The 21,903-nt window shown below is 37.7% G+C and overlaps 1 protein-coding gene across 1 annotated transcript in view; it reads left to right on the top strand.

Annotated features, from left to right (window-relative positions):
• Positions 1 to 21,903, top strand: part of LOC115222962 (prickle planar cell polarity protein 3-B) — a 264,085-nt gene that overhangs the window by 222,189 nt on the left and 19,993 nt on the right. Inside the window, exon 6 of the mRNA XM_029793370.2 lies at positions 7,234 to 7,434. Within this exon, the coding sequence (XP_029649230.1) occupies positions 7,234 to 7,434 (201 nt within the window). The remainder of the gene's footprint in view (positions 1 to 7,233; positions 7,435 to 21,903) is intronic.

Here is a 21,903-nt window from a genome sequence, read left to right as displayed (position 1 = left end):
TCTGTCTGTCTATGTACATGTGCAGTCCATGTACATCTGTGCGTGAGTGTATATGTTACACATATGCCTGTGTGTATGTGTGTCTGTCTGTGTGTCTAATACACAACCACCTAATAATGTATTTTCAGAGCTAGAATACATTTTCCTTGCTTCACTAAACCCACATCAAATAATCCCACCAACATATTTCTATCTTTACCATTATATTTCCAAACTCTGTAATTACATAATTAACATCGAAAGTTAGTTAATTGATGTCATTGATTGATTGACTGATTGATTTTAGTCATTTTAATTATCTTACAGTAGTTTGTATTAGTCTGTGACTAATAAAGATAAACAAGAAGAAATAATATAATTACAGGAATGTTAATTAAACTAAAATGGTTTACATACTTGTCAGGAGATTGACAATTTTATTGGCAGTTGTGGTTGTTGTGATTGTTGTTTAGCCTCGAGTCAGCTTATGATCAAAGGTGCATAAGCTGAGATGATCCCATCTTTTCTTCAGATATGTTGTTCCTAAGACTATATTATATGATAGGGTACCCTATCGTGGGTATCCTACAAAGTAACCAAGGGAAATTGAAAAGTTGGTCATTGGCCTATTGGAAACATGTCAACATTGGTATTTCCTTGTTATCAAAGATATTTTCCAAAGGGTCCGCAACCCTGGAACCATTCTCTAAGGAGTTTGATTAATGTGGAAAAAAGAGTTGCAGGTTCAATCCCTGTCGTGTTTGCCCTTCAAAATCCTCCTGTATTTATTGCACAGCTGTATTGAGGACAATGGGAAAGCTGTTACTGCATTAGCTTGTCATGGCCTCCAGCAGTGTGTAGGAGACAATACATGTTTAGTGGTGGGATTCTGTTCTGGGAACCAGAGCAGAACACCACAAGTCACTTTGTCTGAGGCTTTAACATTTCCACCAAATCAGTCCCTGGCGGATAAAAAGTAAGGTTGATCTCAGTGAGAATACAAAAGGCCAGATCAGGACAGAACACCAAAAGGCACTTCATCTCTGCTGACCCAGTTCCTCAGACTTGTTCACTATTTGTTAACCCTGGAGGATGAAAAGCCAGGTTGACCTTAGTGGGATTTGAACTCAGAATAAAGAAAGTCACAACAAGCCAGTGTTCTGGCTCTGTCAACATGCTGTCTGTTGGAAGCCTGTAACTAATAACTCTATTGTTCAAAGTTGCAATATAAAATAAATAAATACGATACTAACTCAGGGTGGATAGTAAAATAAATAACTCAGTTAAAAGAGAAAGCATTTCTTTTTATATAAAAGTGGGTGGCTAGGTTTGTCTTTGAGAAGCCAGTATCACAGATGGAGTTGTAGTTATTCTGGTAGTGATGTAGGTGGCTAGATTGGCACGGATCATTTAAGATACAAAGAGCGTTTATTACCGTCTTATATCTTACCTATGTTATCTTCATTCCATGGTGTGTGGTGCATCTGGAAATAATTTTCTATATTATCATCTCAGACTATGCTAGGTAGTGAAGTCTCGACTTGTTGTCTGCAACAAGTCTGGAATTTGTTGATAGAATTTTTTTCTTGTTTCGAAATTATAGGCTTTTGTTCTAAACAAAAGAATTATTTAAAGATTTTTGTTCCTAACAAGTATCTTTTTAAAAGAGTTTTGTTCCAAACAAATGGCTTATGTAACCTTTGCGATACCAACATGCCTTAGAATGCCCATGGTTCTATGATTCAAATTCCCTGTTTTAAAATGGTCTTAATTAAAACCTTCCATGAAAATCTGTTAACCCTTTAGTGTTCAGATTATTCTATCAAACATAATGTCCATTGATTCCCATTGATTTGAATTAATCATGCATTATCTCATATCTTCAAGATCTTGATGGTGTAATTACTTAATGTAGAATAACATTGTAGGGTAGGTGTGAGAGCCTGGATCTGGTCAGTTTGAACATAAAACGGATTAGCTATTTTGGCCGGATATGGCCAGTTTAAATACTAAAGGGTTAATATATGTTCCAAATAAAGCAGCATGCTGCCAGATTTGTTAGCTTTGCGTCCCTTCTTCCATCATTATGTTCTGTGTTAAAATTCCGCTGAGTTTTCTTTGCCTTCCATCCTTACAAGCGTGATAATATTAGTACCAGTTGAACACTGATGTTGATGTAATAGAATTATCCCCTCCCAGCAAAATTACTGGCCTTGTATCAAAATTTGAAACCAATATATATTCCAAATGCCAAATTGATAATGGTTATTTTACTAAATTCTTCATTACTTTCAAATTAATTGAAACAAAGGCAAAATATTTCAACCAAAATATGATATTAAAAGGCTTTTGTTTCTAATGAATGTCTAGATTAAAGGCTTTTGGGTCTAATAGATGTCTAAATTGCTGGCTTTGCTTTGTGCCTAAATCAGAAACCATTGTATTCTGGTTTCAAATCCTACCAAGATCGACTTTACCTTCTACCTGTCCCAGGTCAATAAAATAAAGGGCCAGTGCTGTGCTCAGTGTTATTGACTAACCCCTCCTTGTCAAATTTCAAGCCTTGTGCTTATTTAGAAATTATTATTATTGTGTTCCTTCTGGCTCCTTACATTCTAAGTTCAAATTCTATGGAGACCAACTTCACTTTTTCAACCTTTCAGGGTGAATACAATACATACTAGTTCAGCACTGGAGTCGATATAATCAACTAGCCCCCTTCCCCCAAAATGTCAGGCCTTGTGTCTCTAGTAGAAAGGATCATTATCATCATCATCATTTTATCTAATATTGACAAAATATTTTCTGAAGAGATAAGCAATCTCCTTGGATTAAGGACCTAAGAATATTTTAATATTTTCTGATTGAGGTTGAATGTTTTAACATGTCTTTTATATTTTCTTATAGAGTATTTACCCAATTTTCTAAGCTGTCTTCACAGCCACCCTGCATTCAAGAATTCCTTTATTTTTTGTACATTATGTATATAGAGGTCTGATCAATAAGTATCAGGATTGTTGCCATAGCAACAAAGCTAAACCACTAAGAATTCTTGAATGCAGAGTGGCTGTGAAGACAGCTTAGAAAATTGGGTAAATACTCTTTAGAAGATAGGAAGCCTCTCTACAGGGAATCAAACCCTGTACCTCTCAAACTCTGGCTAAGCATTCTGTACCATTAAGCTAAGAGACCCCTGACAGCAGATACTGCTTTTATAATGCTAAGTCTTAGCTTTTGGAATGTGAGAACATTTTGTAAACAAACTTATATATATATTTATTTATAGCCCATGATATGTACCAGTCAAGCTACAACTGTTTTTACTACATAACAGACTATAAATCTGCACATTTACTTCTTACAGTTGAGTTATGTTACAAAATAAGAAAACAAACAGAGTGAAATTGTTTTTTTTAGTTTTTTTTAAGTATCTTGACTACATCATAACTGTAGGAGCAGTGTTGCTGACTGGTTAAGAAGTTCACTTAGTAACCATGAGATTTTAGGTTTGATCACATCGTGTAGCATCTTGGGCATATGTCAATTCCTATGGCCCCAGTTCAACTCATACCTTGTGAATGAAATTGTGAAAGCAGAAACTGTACAGAAGCCTGTTTGGGGTATTGTACTTCCAATTCAAAAGGTACAGCCTTGTCACACTGCTGATTTTTACCTGAGCATTACATTAGGGGTACATGTTTCTATACACTTCTAGGGGTATATGTTTCTTGCCACTTATACACAAATTCAAGAGCAGGTAATCCAGATAATCAAGTACTTGAATCTTCAATGTTTCAACACCCTCTTGTAGAACCAGGGGCAGGCTCAGGTGGGTTGATATTAAAAGGATTGATGTTTTATCTGAGAATGATTATGTTATATTCCAAAAACCCATTTCATAATAACAAAGGTTATCCATCTAAATTCTTAATTATTTTTCAAAATTAAATTCAAAACATGGGCAACACACTTCAGTAGAAACATGGTTACATATTTTGTTGTATCACAGACAGGTTCTATACCATTGTGAAGGTGTGTGGCTCAGTGGTTAGGGCATTTGGCTCGTGATTGTAAGGTCATGAGTTCAATACCCGGTGGAGCATTGTGTCCTTGAGCAAGAAACTTTATTTCACATTGTTCCAGTCCACTCAGCTGGTAAAAATGAGTTGTACATGTTTTTCAGAGGGCCAGCCTTGTTACATCTTGTATCACACTCAATCTCCCTGAGAACCATATCAAGGGTATGTGTGTCTGTGGAGTACTCAGCCACTTTCACATTAATTTCAAGAACAGGCTGTTCCATTGACTGGATCAACTGGAACATTCAATGAAATGCCAGTTTTTCTTTATGCCAATAACACTGGTTCTGTTTCATTTCTTTTGTTATTAATTGTTTAATCAAATTGATTGGTTAAATGGTTACTTATTCAGTTAATCAGCTTCAAGACCTGAAGCTGACAGGGCATATTATTGACGAGATCGTGAATGATGATTGATTGATTAATTGACTGAATAATTAATGAAACAATTGATTAGTTAAATGGTTAAATAGTTGGCATAAAAAAACAACAAAAGAAGTGAAATACAACCAGTGTGTGTTTTTATTATTGACATAATGACCCTCCCAAGATACAACAAAAACTGGTCAGATAAAAGTTAAGAAAACAGAAATCAACATAATTTATCATGTTTTCATTGGAAATATATTAAATTCTTTGTATATTTTCCAATAAAAGTTCTTTCATTTAACACAATAGTATTAATTATTATTCAACCCTACTCTGCAAGTTCTTGCAAGCATTGAAATGCCTGAGTATATAATTTCTCAGCCAGAATAAAAGACTAATTACATTGCAATATGTTCTGCTTATTAGATAACATCCCTACCAAAGCTATTTCCTTTTATTGGAAAGAATATATTGTTAAGTTGTTGCCTTTTCTCCAAATTACGCATCTCTCCTTTCCATTCCCACCCCATACCCACCCTTCCGTTAGTTAGAAAAACAGCAATTAACACAATGATAATAACGATACTATTGGTGTTAAGGGTGGCGTTGGTAGGTGTGTGCCGATAGTGCTGGTGATGATGGAAATGATCTATATACATTACGAATGTGATAGGGGCCAATTCCACGGTGTAACCACGAAATAATTGTAAGTAGCCTTACACGAAAATACCAGACATTGTAACTTGAGACTAATTGCCTTCCTCGATGAGGTATTTCAGCTGAGAGGCTGAGAAAGAATCTGTGTTTTCGTAATGCTTCTTATGCCATGCCTTAGTAAATGATATCACTGTAGAAACTCTCTAACCCCTTTACCGCACAAAATAAATAGAAGTAGGCATTGCATAATATTTCCGGGAATTCATCATCATCATCACTATTGTTATCATCATCATCACCACTATTGTTATCATCATCATCATCAGTGAGAGAGTAAGAAAGAGCCTGGTACTTGAAAGACGGGTAACAGGGATATGAACACAGCTCAAAATCTCTCGTGGAAGCGTCATCCAACCAAAATACAAATATATGGGAAACTACCACCTGTATCATCTCTTGTGAAAGGCAGGAGAGTCCAGTTTGCTGGACATTGTTGTAGAGCTGAAAACGAGGCAATTTCTACTCTTCTCCCCTGGAAGCCATCTGCTCGCGATACCAGAGGGCGCACACTCTCCTACCCTGATGTAATCTCCAGGGATACAGGCATCCAACAACAGGACCTCCGTAATGCTATGTTGGACTGGCGAGCTGGCAGAAACATTAGCACGCCGGGCAAAATGTGTAGCCGTATTTCGTCTGTTGTAACGTTCCGAGTTCAAATTCCGCCGTGGTCGACTTTGCCTTTCATCCTTTCAGGGTCGATAAACTAAGTACCAGTTACACACTGGGGTTGATATAGTCGACTTAATCCGTTTGTCTGTCCTTATTTCTCCCCTCTGTGTTTAGCCCCTTGTGGGTAGTAAAGAAATATATGTTGGACCGTGAAGTCTGGCGTAGCATAGTAAATTCCATTGTCTTGACCACGGTCAAACAATGATGATGATGACTACTTAGGAAGGACATCCATCCACAAAAACCATGCCAAAACAGACAATTGGAAGCTGACCAGTTCTTTGGCTGGATGGCTCCTGTCAAACCCATGCCAGCATGGAAAACAGATGGTAAATGTTGATGATATATGTATGTATGTATACACACATGCACACAATCAATTCCACTAGTAAAATATTGTGATGCTATATATACGTCACGCTGGTGAGACCCATATTGGAGTACGGGATTCAAGTCTCTTCTCCTTATCTCCTCAAAGACATACAGCATCTCGAAAGAGTCCAGAAGCTGGCTACCCGCATGGTTCTTGGTCTCAAGCATTTGTCTTACGAAGAAAGGCTGAAGATGCTCGACCTTTATTCTCTAGAAAAACGACGACGCCGTGGTGATCTCATTCTTGCTCACAACATCATAAGCGGAAAGTGTAACCTCTCGAAAGAGCTGTTCTTCACTCCTGCTCCAGAGCGTCGGCTGCAGGGTCACTCCGAAAAGCTCTATCTGCGACAATTTCATCTCAATCAAAGGAGAGGGGCTTTCTCCGTCCGGGTTGCGGATCCGTGGAATAAGCTGCCGGATGAGATAGTGAAGATGCCGACGACCGCTCGGTTCAAAGTCTCTCCTGACCAGAAATGGCCTGAACTCTTTGCATGAACACCACCCTGTACTTAACTCCATGTCCCCCTACATGGCCTTGCTATTTGCTTTTGAGCCAAAAACTTAACCTAACTTATTACAGTTCTCTCATACTTTAACCCCGACCTCCAAGCATAAAGCCACCTGTCTTGCTAGCTGCATGATGGCCCCACTAGTTTTGGTGCCATGATAAAAAAAAAAAGCACCCAGTACACCTTCAAAAGTGATTGGCTTTAGAAAGGGCATCCAGTTGTAGAATCCATGCTAAAGCAGATACACACACATACACACCTACATACATACACAATGCAGTCTTTAGACTAATTGGTGTCAAACTGTTCCAACCCTGGCAGCATGAGACATTGACACTAAATGGTGATGATTATTCAGTTGTCTTTATTTTAATTATTAAATAAAATGAAAATTGACATATTTATGTGATATATATATATCTTTTGTTTCCCTCCCCCACGCCCACCCCATTTTTATTACCCTCTTGTATAATATACAAAACTACCTTCTTCGTAGTCTATAAACTAATGATTGCTTTTCTTTTTAATTTCAGCTAATATTTTCTTCTGAATACACAAAAGCTATGGAACAGAATTTCCACAAAGATCACTTGGCCTGCAAACACTGCGACAAAAAACTGATAGCTTGTAGATATATCTTAAAAGATGAGAATCCCTACTGTATACCTTGTTATCAAGAATTGTTTGCCCACAACTGTTATGTTTGTAGAAAACCAGTAGGACCTGACTATAAGGTAAGGGGAAAATTTACCGCAAAGTTTAAGCTTTTGATAAATGAATTCTGTTGTAGTGTTTGCGTGTGGTGGGGGGCATATGTGGAAGTACCTGTGTGCAGGCAAGGTAGAATGCTTGTGTAGTTTACTCTTTTATTCTTTTACTTGTTTCGGTCATTTGACTGTGACCATGCTGGAGCATTGCCTTTAGTCGAGCAAATAGACCCCAGGACCTATTCTTTGTAAGCCCGGTACTTATTCTATCAGCCTCTTTTGCTGAACTGCTAAGTTACAGGAATGTAAACACACCAGCATTGGTTGTCAAGCAATGCTAGGGGGACAAACACTGACACACAAACACACACACACACACACATATATATACAACAGGCTTCTTTCAGTTTCCGTCTACAAATCCACTCACAAGGCTTTGGTCGGCCCGAGGCTATAGTAGAAGACACTTGCCCAAGGTGCCACACAGTGGGACTGAACCCGGAACCATGTGGTTGGTAAGCAAACTACTTGCCACACAGTCACTCAAGTTTCAGTTCCCCTGCATGGTTATGGCAGAAATGTCTTTGATCATACATGAGAGTTGATCTATGATTTACTTGATGAGGACTGATCTGGGACTTAATCATGGGCCTTGCTGAATTAGGTTTACTAACCTGAGATTTGAAAACTGATGTACAGGATCAGGGCTGACTTTGTGACTACAAATCACAACAAACTGTACTTCAAGAGGTTTGACATTATGGATGTTGGTGGATGTCCTACAGTGAATTAAGCTATATTTAGATGTGTATATGAAACCTTATTGGAGGCGCAATGGCCCAGTGGTTAGGGCAGCGGACTCACAGTCGTAGGATCGCGGTTTCGATTCCCAGACCGGGTGTTGTGAGTGTTTATTGAGTGAAAACACCTAGAGCTCCACGAGGCTCCGGCAGGGGGTGGTAGTGATCCCTGCTGTACTCTTTCACCACAACTTTCTCTCACTCTTACTTCCTGTTTCTGTTGTACCTGTATTTCAAAGGGCCGGCCTTTTCACTCTCTGTGTCACACTGAATATCCCCGAGAACTACATTAAGGGTACACGTGTCTGTGGAGTGCTCAGCTACTTACATGTTAATTTCACGAGCAGGCTGTTCCGTTGATTGGATCAACCGGAACCCTCGTCGTCGTAACCGACGGAGTGCTTCCATCCATATGAAACCTTATACAATATAATACGTTTGATAAGTATAATTAGTTTTGCTGTGAAAATATACTGTGAACAGGTCACAGAAGTCATGTTTATCCAACAGATATAAACATCATATAAAGTGATATAAGAAAAAAATAATTACATGTAGTGCTCTACCAAATATATTTCATATTTTTATTTCAAATTAATGACTTAGCAGATATTTCTAGAAAATTACTTGTAAGGAAAAAGATAATTATAATAAACTAGCAGTATCGCCCGGCGTTGCTCGGGTTTGTAAGGGAAATAACTATACAGCATTTTTAGAGAGTTATAGCAAAAAAATGCATTAAAAATGGAAAAAAATGATGGTAAATTATTTTTAAAATCGTAGACTCATCGTAGACGCGCGCTAATACCCAGAAGGGCTCGATATGAATCACGACTATAAGATACCCGGTTTTGGTTAAACTGCACCGCAAAATGTGGGAGTAGTTAGGAATCTAAATCGAAGGGGACAGACACTCACACAACTACAGTTTTATATATATAGATTAGTCATGATAGCCATCTAAGTAAACACACATATACAAATATATTGATTTTTGTTTTATTTTTTGTTGTAATATTGTATGTTATTTAGTGCCAAAGTTCTTTTGTCATACCTCATAATCCAAGTCATAGAATTATGATGAAATATTACTTCATGATATATTTTATTACTTATGCAAACATGGCATGTAAAAAGCACCCACTACACCCACCTGGATAATCTATTCTTATATAGTCATTGTATATATATATATATATATGTGTACATATATATATATATGTGTACATATATATATATGTGTACATATATATATATATGTGTACATATATATATATGTGTACATATATATATATGTGTACATATATATATATGTGTACATATATATATATGTGTACATATATATATATATGTGTACATATATATATATGTGTACATATATATATATGTGTACATATATATATATGTGTACATATATATATATGTGTACATATATATATATGTGTACATATATATATATATGTGTACATATATATATATATGTGTACATATATATATATATGTGTACATATATATATATGTGTACATATATATATATGTGTGTGTGTGTGTGTGTGTCAACATTAAAACAAAAACCAAATGGAAATTGTAGTTGTGATACCTGTGCCAGTAGCTCGTAAAAGGCACCATCCGAATGTGGCTGATGCCAGCGCCGCCTTGACTGGCTTCTGTGCCGCTTGGCACATAAAATGCACCAATCCGATCATGGCCGTTTGCCAGCCTCACCTGGCACCTGTGCCGGTGGCACGTAAAAGGCACCCACTACATTCACGGAGTGGTTGGCGTTAGGAAGGGCATCCAGCTGTAGAAGCACTGCCAAATCAGACTGGAGCCTGGCGCAGCCTCCTGGCTTCCCAGACCCCAGTCAAACAGTCCAACCCATGCTAGCATGGAAAACGGACGTTAAACGATGATGATGATGATGACTAATGCCTGCATCTCTGTTATATAATACTATGATATATAAGAATATATAATACAGGTGGGCACAAAACTTGTTTCATGACCTGATAGTTTGGGGTTCCATCTCAGTGAGGAAACTTTGAGCTAGTGTCTTCTACTGAAACCTCAGACTGACCAGCACCTTTGAGTGGAATTGGTAGGCAGAAACTGTATGGGAAACCGTTGTGTTTGTGTGTGTGCGTGTGCATAACTATTTAAATTCTGTGTGTCTGCTCTTGATGCTTAGGTCTCCTATGAGCAGTACATTCCATAGCTCTGTGTGAAAACGTGTGGAATAGAGATAAAGTACCTTACCTGAACAATTAGGTATGCATTGGCTGCAGAGAATGCAGCTGGGCATCCATAAAGATACTGCCTCAGTACGTCTCTGTCCAAACTCTTGCCACTTTCAGAAAAGGGGATGGAAAAATGAAACTCTCTTACTCTTTTACTTGTTTCAGTCATTTGACTGCGGCCATGCTGGAGCACCGCCTTTAGTCGAGCAAATCGACCCCGGGACTTATTCTTTGTAAGCCTAGTACTTATTCTATCGGTCTCTTTTGCCGAACCGCTAAGTGACGGGGACATAAACACACCAGCATCGGTTGTCAAGCAATGCTAGGGAGACAAACATATATATATATACACACATATATATATACATATATACGACAGGCTTCTTTCAGTTTCTGTCTACCAAATCCACTCACAAGGCATTGGTTGGCCCGGGGCTATAGCAGAAGACACTTGCCCAAGGTGCCATGCAGTGGGACTGAACCCGGAACCATGTGGTTGGTTAGCAAGCTACTTACCACACAGCCACTCCTGCGCCTACGAAAACTATTATGAAATAAATCAAAAGCTGAAGAAGCAATGTGTGTGTTTGTGTGTATGTCTGTTTAACCCTTTAGCATTTAAACCAGCTATATCTGGCCTGAGTATTCTATTTGTTTTATGTTAAAACTGCCTACATCAGGCCTCAGCAAATATTGTAAGTTCATGGCTGTTTCCTGCACCAGTTTCACATAGCCCCAGCACATCCAAAGTACCTTGGATTGCAGAACAACCTGCTGTGCTTACCTTGGATCGTAGGGTGACCTGCTGTGCTTGAGGAGACCTATTGAGTCAAGCACATCAACATCAAAATAAATATCAAATGGAAATTGTAGTTGTGATACCTGTGCTGGTGGCACGTAAAAAGCACCATCCGAATGTGGCCGATGCCAGCACCACCTTGACTGGCTTCTGTTCCGGTGGCACGTAAAAAGCACCAACTGATCGTGGCTGCTGCCAGCCTCCCCTGGCACCTGTGCTGGTGGCACATAAAAAGCACCCACTACACTCACGGAGTGGTTGGCATTAGGAAGGGCATCAGCTGTAGAAACACTGCCAGATCAGACTGGAGCCTGGTGCAGCCTCCTGGCTTCTCAGACCCTGGTCGAACCGTCCAACCCATGCTAGCATGGGAAACGGACGTTAGACGATGATGATGATGTCACTGAAATCTTGAGGCTACAGGATAATGCATGATTAAGTCAAAATGCTGTGAATATATAAGCATTACATTTGACAAAGTAATCTGAAATCTAAAAGATTAAAAGGATCTCCGGTTTCTGCTATGTTGGAATAGTTATAGTATTTACAGTTTTACTCTTTTACTTGTTTCAGTCATTTGACTGTGGCCATCCAGGAGCACTGCCTTTAGTTGAGCAAATCGACCCAGAACTTATTTTTTGCAAGCCTGGTACTTATTCTATCGGCCTCTTTTGCCATACCGCTAAGTTACAGGGATGTAAACACACCAGCATCGGTTGTCAAGTGATGTTGAGGAGACAAACACAGACACACAAACATATGCACACACATACACATATATATATACATATATACGACGGGCTTCTTTCAGTTTCCGTCTACCAAATCCACTCACAAGGCTTTGGTCAGCCTGAGGCTATAGTAGAAGACACTTGCCCAAGGTGCCACGCAATGGGACTGAACCTGCATGGTTATGGCAGAAATGTCTTTGATCATAGGGTTATTGGATTAGGGTTTACATGAGAGTTGATCTATGATTTACTTGATGAGGACTGATCTGGGATTTAATCAGGGGCCTGTTGAATTGGGTTTGCTAACCTGAGATTTGAAAACTGATGTACAGGATCAGGGCTGACTTTGGTTGACCCAAGGCTATAGTAGAAGACACTTGCCCAAGGTTCCATGCAGTGGGACTGAACCCAGAGCTATGTGGTAGGTAAGCAAGCTACTTACCGCACAGCCACTCCTATGCCTGTGTATAATTTCACATAAAATTCTTTGTAAAGAAGAGTCTGAAATACCAATATTTGCATTTTCTCTCAACGTCACTTACGCACTTAGTCTTATATAGCTGCCATCTGTTATTGTAAACAATAACTTATAGAATAACGATTCTATATTTGTTGATTAAAAAACAAAACAAAAGAAAATGCCACAAATATTATCTCATTTTCATTAAAATGAATTAGATTACTATTTTAATGAGTGGAGTATAATAGCATAAACAATATAAAAACAGAATAATTTGTTAGCTATCTCAGTATTTCAATTAATCTCTCTCTCTCTCTCTCTCTCTCTCACTCACACACACACACTTCCTTGACTCCAAATGGCATATTAATGAATTATATAAGAAGGAAAGCTCTGTTGGCATCCTATTAGAAAATATATAAACAAAAAACCTCTTTAGATATTAATTACTACTTGCTGTGGTATACAAACATACACACCTCATTGCCCTATCTTTGGTGCATAATATTAATGCAGGGTGCACAGCTGCAGAATGCCTGGCTTATAATAATAATTATATAAATAGGAAATTGTAAACTGAATGACAATTATTTATATGCAGACACACACACACAGCCAGTGCATACTGTAAAGTGGGTAGGGAAGAAATAGACAGTATAAGGCTGAGTAAATTTTCTTGTTTTGCCAAAGTCAAGACACCCTCTCTAATGCTGGTACCATGATAAAAAGTACTCTGTGCACACAGTGAGAAGGGAGTTGGTGTTAGGCAAAGAAATCCAGCCAAAGAAACCATACCAAAAATGGAATGTACAAGAAAGAGATGGTCTCCTGACTCGTCTAGGAAGGCAATAATAACTCACAATAGGAAATAACTTGGGCTGTGATAGCTCAAATAAACCCATGTCAGCAGGGAAAGACATTTCACCAATGACCATCTCATCAGATATAGTATCTAGGATAACATTATCCATGGTCTTTTTAAAAGAATTTTTTATAACCCTTTAGCATTTAAACTGGCCATATTGAACATGCTTTATGTTGAAACCAGCTAGATCTGGCCTCTTACACCAACCCTATTACGTCATTGTAAAAATAAATAATCCCACTGTTGAAATCTTGAAGCTCTGAGATAATTCATGATTAATTCAAAACAATGTGAATAAATAAGCATTACATTTGGCAGTGAAATCTGAATGCTAGAGGGTTATGATAGTAAAGTGTTATTTGAAGGAGATCTGGCTGGTATTTCTCACATGTCAGGTAACTGATTACTAGTAGGAAAACTTTTTCATAAACAGTATAAAGATAATCATAAAATACCTTTCATTTTTGGTGGGTGGACTTTTGTATTACTCCAGATAACAAATGCTTCAAATGTCCTATTTTTTCATTGGTTCTTTCCACACAACCATATAAAGACTGCCGTTTTTTTCACTGGTCCTTTTGCCATGAAACTCTATAAGGCTATGCACGTAAACAGCACATGTTTATCTTTCATAAACTAAATGAATGAAAACAATTATCTAATAATGTCTTTTAAACTTTCTATTTACATTTTCTATTTAATGTCAGGGTTTAAGATATTTTAATATTTTATTTTTAAACAGGGATTAAAGTCTAACTTTCAAAATATTTTAATTTTTTAGTTTAATTGAAGGATGTGTCAAGGTGTAATTTTTGTGATGGCGTTCAAATTTTCTTTGCTTCTCTTTTTTATGCATATGCCAGTGTTCTGAGCTCAAATCCTGCTACGGTCAACTTTGCTTTTCATCACTTCAGGGGTTGATAAAATGTGTACAAATCTAGGATGGCAGACTGATGGAACTGTAAGAATGTTAGGCTAGATACCTTGCAGGATATGTCCATACCTCTTAGTTCTGGGTTCAAATCCCACCTGAACCTCCTTCAATTGAAGAGTTATTCCATTATTTGGTTTAATACTACAAGCTGGCGACTTGAGTATCTTTAATAAAGTCTCCACCATTCCTCCTTCCCACCAGTTTTGTAGGCCTTGCAGCAGGTCATGAGCATAATCCTCCTGATTATATGATAAAGGGTAAAAAAAGTCAAAGACTGACATTTTTTAATTTAGTTTATTTCATCATGTGAGTGATCACATGCCCAACCAGACTATCAGATGTTACACATCGCTGGTCACAATGTGCTTTGCATCATTTTAGCCTTCGAATGATGCCATCCCACTGGTTAGGTGGACAGTCCAACAATCCCCACCAATCGAAAACAGGACTGGAGCAATGTGAAATGAAGTGTTTTGCTCAGGAACACAATGTGCCACCTGGCCTGAGAATTGAATCCACGATCTAGCGATTGTGAGTGCAACAACCTACCACTAAGCCATGTGCCTACATATAGTTTATTTCATATTATTTCCAAAACTATTCTTGTGTGAAAAAGTCTTTTAATTTAGACATTTTTGTATTCAGATGTGTGTGTGTGTTACATATTTATTTTATGCACCAAAGACAAATACCTGGTATTTTTAATTTTTGTATTCACATGTATAATTCTATATTTAATAATCATATGAAAAGACAGTAATCTATTTATGGTTGTATGAAAAGAACCAATGAAGATTTAAACATTCGAAAACATACTGAAAAAACACAATTTTAAAAATCTTTTGAAGATATGTCTGTTAAAATCTGAGATTACTTTCTACATAGAATCTACACCATTCCATAGATTTAAAGAATCTTTTAGAAAATATATATGCAAACCATTTTTCCCTTCTTTTCTTATTGCCAAGCTCCTTTTTTTAAAAATTTTCTTTTAATATTTTCAAAATAAATTTTCCAATATCGTCTTTGCCCCTTCTCATATCTCTCTGTGTATTTCATTTGATTATGTCAAAACTATTTCTTATATACACTATACTGGTGCAATTCTGTTCAATCTGTTTTCTAAGATTTTACTCAAACACCAATATTCATTTTTTTCTTCCTCTCCTATCTGTCCCCAATCTCTCTCTCTCCCACCCTTTTGTTGCTTCCTTCCTTACATATTCCCATTCTTTCAGTCCCCCTTTTTCCCACAAACCCTCTGCCTTGTCTCTCCTTCCTCTCTATCACACACACACATCAGTCAGTTGGGTCAAAGTCTTTTCATCAAAAATAATCAGCGTGTGAGTTTTATTGGCAGAATGACCCTCCCAAGGTATAACATCTGCTTTAATGCACAATTTCACAAGAATCTTGCAAAACAAATACAAAAACAAATGATGAACTGCAATAATACTTTGCTAAAATGTGTTACTAATTCTATTTCTAAATTTACGCAATGATTCTTATCATACATGCATATACATATTCACGCCCAATTTCTCTCTCAGCCCCCCCACAACTTCAAGCTCCATCATTGTTCGCTCAGCTATGAGAGAGATAGTGACTGCTTTGTCACCTGGTGCCTGTTACAAAAGTTCTCACTTTTTTTGCATTTTGCTTGTCAGAGTTGTTCATGCTAGTCAGGTAGTTTTTGTTGTTGCTGTTGGTGTTTTTTCACAAAGCGAAATGAAAACAAGGAGAAAATATTGAGCTAAATAGATGCTGTGTCAGAAGCTTTCTATCTGTTCTCTATTTTTGGGGAAAATATGACGAAAAGAAACTAGATCTAATGACTTGTTCTCATCATAACTATTATGCTATTATTATTACTCAGTATGTGGTGAAAGCCACTGTATTGTTGGTTAAATATTATAGTATTTGTTGCTTATTGCGTAGTGAAACTACGTAGTTTGTTAATCACTCTGTTTTTCTCCCTCTCTGTTGAGAAGGAGGATCTTTGAGATGCAATACGTAAATCTAGGAACTGATTTTGGGACAATGAGAAAGAGAGAGCAAGTGAAAGGGGCAAGGGGAAGAAATAGAAAAGAAACCATTACTTCATTGCTATTTTATTTATCAATGCAAGAAGGATGAAAGCAAAGATGGCCATATCAGGATTTAAACTCACAATATATATAGTCATAACAATTGCCACAAGGCATTGTCTGAAGCTCTGATTTGCTATTTTTATCTAAATATATCTTTATATATAAAAGAAAGGTTGTGTGTCTGTCTCCTACGATTTAGATTCCTAACTACTCCCACATTTTGCGGTGCAGTGTAACCAAAACCGGGTATCTTATAGTCGTCATTCATATCGAGCCCTTCTGGGTATTAGTGCGCGTCTACGATGAGTCTACAATTTTAAAAATAATTTACCATCATTTTTTTCCACTTTAATGCATTTTTTCGCTATTATATAAGGGAAGTAACTCTCTAAAAATGTCTACAATGAGTCAACGATTTAAAAAAAAATTTACCATCATTTTTTTTCCATTTTTAATGCATTTTATTTGCTATTTTTTGGCTATTAACTCTCTAAAAATGCTTATATAGTTATTTCCCTTACAAACCCGAGCAACACCGGGCGATACTGCTAGTTCTATATAAAGTACTTTTAATACTCACTTTCCTGTAAGTTGAAGATATATCCAGATACCTCTTCATCACCATCTCTCTTTTTCCAACTGGAATAATCATGTATCTCTTTCACTACAAGACACCTGTTCCTGTCTCTTTATCATACTTTAACCTCTCAACACCTGGTATAAAGGCCACCTCCCTCAAACTGCATCCCATTCTCTCAATAGGTCTTGTTTCGTGAGTTGCTTGGTGACCTCACTAGCACCAGTGCAACGAAAAAAAGCATCCAGTACACCCTGTAAAGTGGTATGACAAAGGTGGCAAGCTGGCAGAAACGTTAGCACACCGGGCGAAATGCGTAGCCGTATTTCGTCTGCCGTTACGTTCTGAGTTCAAATTCCGCCGAGGTCGACTTTGCCTTTCATCCTTTCGGGGTCAATTAATTAAGTACCAGTTACGCACTGGGGTCGATGTAATCGACTTAATCCGTTTGTCTGTCCTTGTTTGTCCCCTCTGTGTTTAGCCCCTTGTGGGCAATAAAGAAATAGGTATTTCGTCTGCCACTACGTTCTGAGTTCAAATTCTGCCGAGGTCGACTTTGCCTTTCATCCTTTCGGGGTCGATAAATTAAGTACTAGTTACGCACTGGGGTCGATGCAATCGACTTAATCCGTTTGTCTGTTCTTGTTTGTCCCCTCTGTGTTTAGCCCCTTGTGGGTAGTAGAGAAATAGGTATGACATAAGGAAGAGCATCAACCTTAGAAACGATGCCAAAGCAAATACTGGAGCTTGGCACAGTCCTCTGGCTTGTCAGCTCCTTGTCAAACCATCCAACCCATGCCAGCATGAAATATAGATGTTAAATAAATTTGATGATGACGATGACAAGGACGACAATGCATTTCCGCAAAGCAATGTTGAACCAAAGTGTGGCATCTATGATGAAATCAAAAATCTACCAAACGATCAATAATCTAGTCAATCTCAATTTATTATCTACTTTATTGTATATGTTGTACAGTAGGTGCAGGAGTGGCTGTGTGGTAAGTAGCTTGCTTACCAACCACATGGTTCCGGGTTCAGTCCCACCTCGTGGCATCTTGGGCAAGTGTCTTTTGCTATAGCCTCGAGCCAACCAATGCCTCGTGAGTGGATTTAGTAGATGGAAACTGAAAGAAGCCTGTCGTATATATGTATATATATATGTGTCTGTATGTTTGTGTGTCTGTGTTTGTCCCCCTAGCATTGCTTGACAACCGATGCTGGTGTGTTTACGTCCCCGTCACTTAGCGGTTTGGCAAAAGAGACGATAGAATAAGTACTGGGCTTACAAAGAATAAGTCCCGGGGTCGAGTTGCTCGACTAAAGGCGGTGCTCCAGCATGGCCGCAGTCAAATGACTGAAACAAGTAAAAGAGTAAATTATATAAAACAGACTAAATGTAGTATTAATATTTATGATTCCATTACCTTTCTTCTAAGCGATAATGGTATCTTCATAGCTGAGATCCATCTTAAGTAGCAGCACAGGTGTTTACACTTTGTCCGACCACCTTCTTGTAATTTTTGTTATGTTAATAACTGTCAAACATTCCTCCTTGTACAAATACAAGGTGTTTTTAGTGTTTATTCGTATCGTTCTATCTTCTATCTAATCCTGCCATAGAAACTTCTGTACATCTTCATTTCAAACTTCTGTTTATAGCCACTCAGTCAACTCACAAACATTGTTTATCGTTTTCTCTCTCCAAACTTCGGTTCTCTTTCTCTTTCCTGCCTAAGGTTGGTGCTTATAAATGTCTCAATATCATTTTACATAGAAAATCTTTAGTAAGTTAATTCATGCTTTACTACAAATAGACATAATATAATATTGTTGTGTCAGCTTTTGGATGTTGGTCAGAAATGGTAATCTGGCTAAGATATAATATATCACTTCTCCACAACAGATGCTGGGTTCATCCTGACCCAACAGAACATCACCAGCATGAAAGAATTTCTCTAGAAATTGATTCAGCTATGAATTTGCCATTATTACTTAAAAGAAGAGTGATGGAATCAGAAATGCTTAGGCTATATTTATTCAATCTCATACAATATAGAACATAGACAGTAAGGCAGATAATAAACAGTGGCAACTACTGAGTATGTTATTGGTTGTTTTTAAATCTATGGTTCCACCAAAATTGTTACACTGTCATCTAGTATGCCTACTTCATAAAAGTGAACCACGTATTCTATATAAAATATTTTTAGACAAAAGCAGGGAACTGGAAGAGTCATTAGAGAATCAGACACATGTCTTGTAGTAAGTAATTGCTCTGGTTCTTTACATTCTGAGTTCAAATCCAACTGAGACCAGTATTGCCTAAATTTCATTTTCAGAGTCAATAGATAAAATAATAGTAATGAAGTAGTGGCTTTCATTCATCTCTCTCTCTCTCTCTCACACACACACACAACTGACTACATAGTGCTTTGAAGAAGGGTCATCAAAGAACACAAGACTGCAAGCTGCATCCCTTTGTCCATAAATGGAGAAGGATTAAGCAAGTGGCTCACAAACTCTTCAAAAACACAAAAAATGTGAAATATTCTCATGAGATAATTTTTCTGTGTGACTGGAGCAATGGAATAATGTTTAATTCCCCTAAGATATCTTTCCCCACCATCCTTTTGTTCAAAACGTTCTGGGCATGACCACCTCTCCTAATTGCCAGACAATTTAGAAATCAGAACATAAATACTCCAAAACATTTTGTCCAAGATTCCAACAATTCCACCAATATATTGTCTTGTATTGGAATTGTATTTTATTGGCTCCCTAGAAAAATCAAATTCAAAATTAGCTTTAGCAAGATTTGAACTCAGAAGGCAAAAGAGACAGGATCAATACTTGCAGGGGTTTTGTCTAATACTCTAATGATTCTGGTAATTCTGTCTTCAAAAATTCTTGTCTTTAAAAGAAAAACAAATGGAAGAATATGAGGGTTAATGCAATTCACTGTTTATAAGCAAAAGCCCAGATAATGTCAGATGGAACAATTTGGTTTTTGGGTCCACCAAAGTGGTAGTGGAGGGGCATCAACATTATCAGCAACCATATCTATTGCAAACTATCATATTTTCAGGTGTACAAATAAATTTATTTTATAGTGTAAGCATTCAAACATTGTCACTATCTTTTTAAATCCTGCTTCATTTCATTAGGAGCTTTATATTCCCTCTGCAATGGTTCAGTGGTTAGGGCAGCAGACTCACGGTCGGGGGATCGCGGTTTCGATTCCCAGACCGGGCATTGTGTGTGTTTATTGAGCAAAAATACCTAAAGCTCCACGAGGCTCCGAAAGGGGGTGGTGGCAACCCCTGTTGTACTCTTTCGCCCCAACTTTCTCTCACTCTCTCTCTTCTTGTTTCTTGAGTAACGCTGCAATGGACTGGCGTCCCATCCAACAGGGGGGAACACATATGCCACAGAAACCGGGAAACCAGGCCCATGAACCTGGCTAGACTTGAAAAGGGCGCATAAATAAAAAAAAATTTATATCCCCCAAAGTTGTCTTCATGTATAAGTTAACCTATCATTTTTGGCTGTAAATTTTTGGTCTGAAAAATTCAACTTGTTATATATTGGAAAATATGGTAATTGGTGATGAGCCAACAAGCAAATGACTCTTATTGTGATCATTGGAACTGGTAGAAATAGCAACCAAATCTCCCTCAAATTACATCTCTTAAATATTGTTTAAATATGGTAGCTGTTCTCTTGCTAGCAATAATGACTTGGAAGCATGCACCATGGTTTTTCTAATTGTATTAGGTATCTGTGAAGTTATGAGCAGATATATACATCTTGTCAGCCCTCATACACCCTTGACCGAATGGGGTATCAAGGATGCAACAGCTGGAGGGAAGGAGAGCTGCACTAGACTGCTGCTCATTTTCAGTTGAGTAAACTGGACCAATGTGAAATGAAGTACGTTGCTCAAGGACATAACATACTGTCTGGCCCAGGAATTGAACTTATGATTTTATGGTCATGAACCCCAAACTGTAACCATTAGGTTACATAATTAAGACATCCTTACTGTCTTTAAAAACCTAAAGGCATGGTAGAGAAAAATGTGTTGGTAAATACAGTTGTTTGTAGACTATAACCAAAAGACAATAAAAGACAGGATGGCCATGACTGGGATACTGTTTGATCACAGGTCTACTTGACTGGGTCTGGTCTAGGGTTGTATAACAACCACAACAAACTTGTGTAGCAACACAGCATAGGGTGGGGTGGGGTGGGGTGGGGGGAAAGTTAGACAGAAAGAGAGAGAGAGAGGGGGAGGGTAGGAAGTTGAGCAAACGTAAATTGCGAATATTAAGAGTACAATTGGAAACTTGCCAAACCTCAACATATGATTGTTTGTTTTTGTTTTTTTTTTTGTTCCCCCCCCCTCTGTACATATGCACACAGAAGCAAACACACAGACGTACTCACAATTGTTGCATATCATTCTTGTTGCATTCCTGACACAGAACAAGGTATTTCCAGTAACACAGGTTGTTAATTTTTTTTTTTTTTAGTTTCAAGTTTCAGAACCTTCCAATTTCATAGAATGAAATGTGGCAGCAACCTAGCAAGAGTTTGCTAAAAATATATAAACAAAACAAAAAAAGAAAATTAAAGTTTGCTTTGTTGATGGCGGGAAGAGAAGGTTTTGCAAGTGGATGCTTTCTAGAAACTAAACTGAGCAGTACCAACAGATTAGTATCAGCTTGTTATTTGCATTGAAACAGATATTATTATTATTATTAAGGCAGCAAGCTGGTGAAATTGTTACTGCACTGGAGAAAATGCTTAGTGGCTTTTTTCCAACTTTACATTCTGAGGTCAAATTCCACCAAGGTCATCTTTGCTTTTCGTCCTTTTGGTGTTGATAAAATTAGTACCAGTTGAGCACTGGGGGTCAATGTAATCGACCTACACCCCACCCTTGAAATTGCTGGCCTTGTGCCAAAATTTGAAATCATTGTTGTTGGTATCATCATTAT

This window comes from Octopus sinensis, linkage group LG21, assembly GCF_006345805.1.
Source record: "Octopus sinensis linkage group LG21, ASM634580v1, whole genome shotgun sequence".
In the NCBI taxonomy this organism is placed as follows: Eukaryota; Metazoa; Mollusca; class Cephalopoda; order Octopoda; family Octopodidae; genus Octopus; species Octopus sinensis.
Note: the sequence above shows the minus strand (reverse complement) of the source record. Positions and strands in the feature narration are given on the sequence as shown.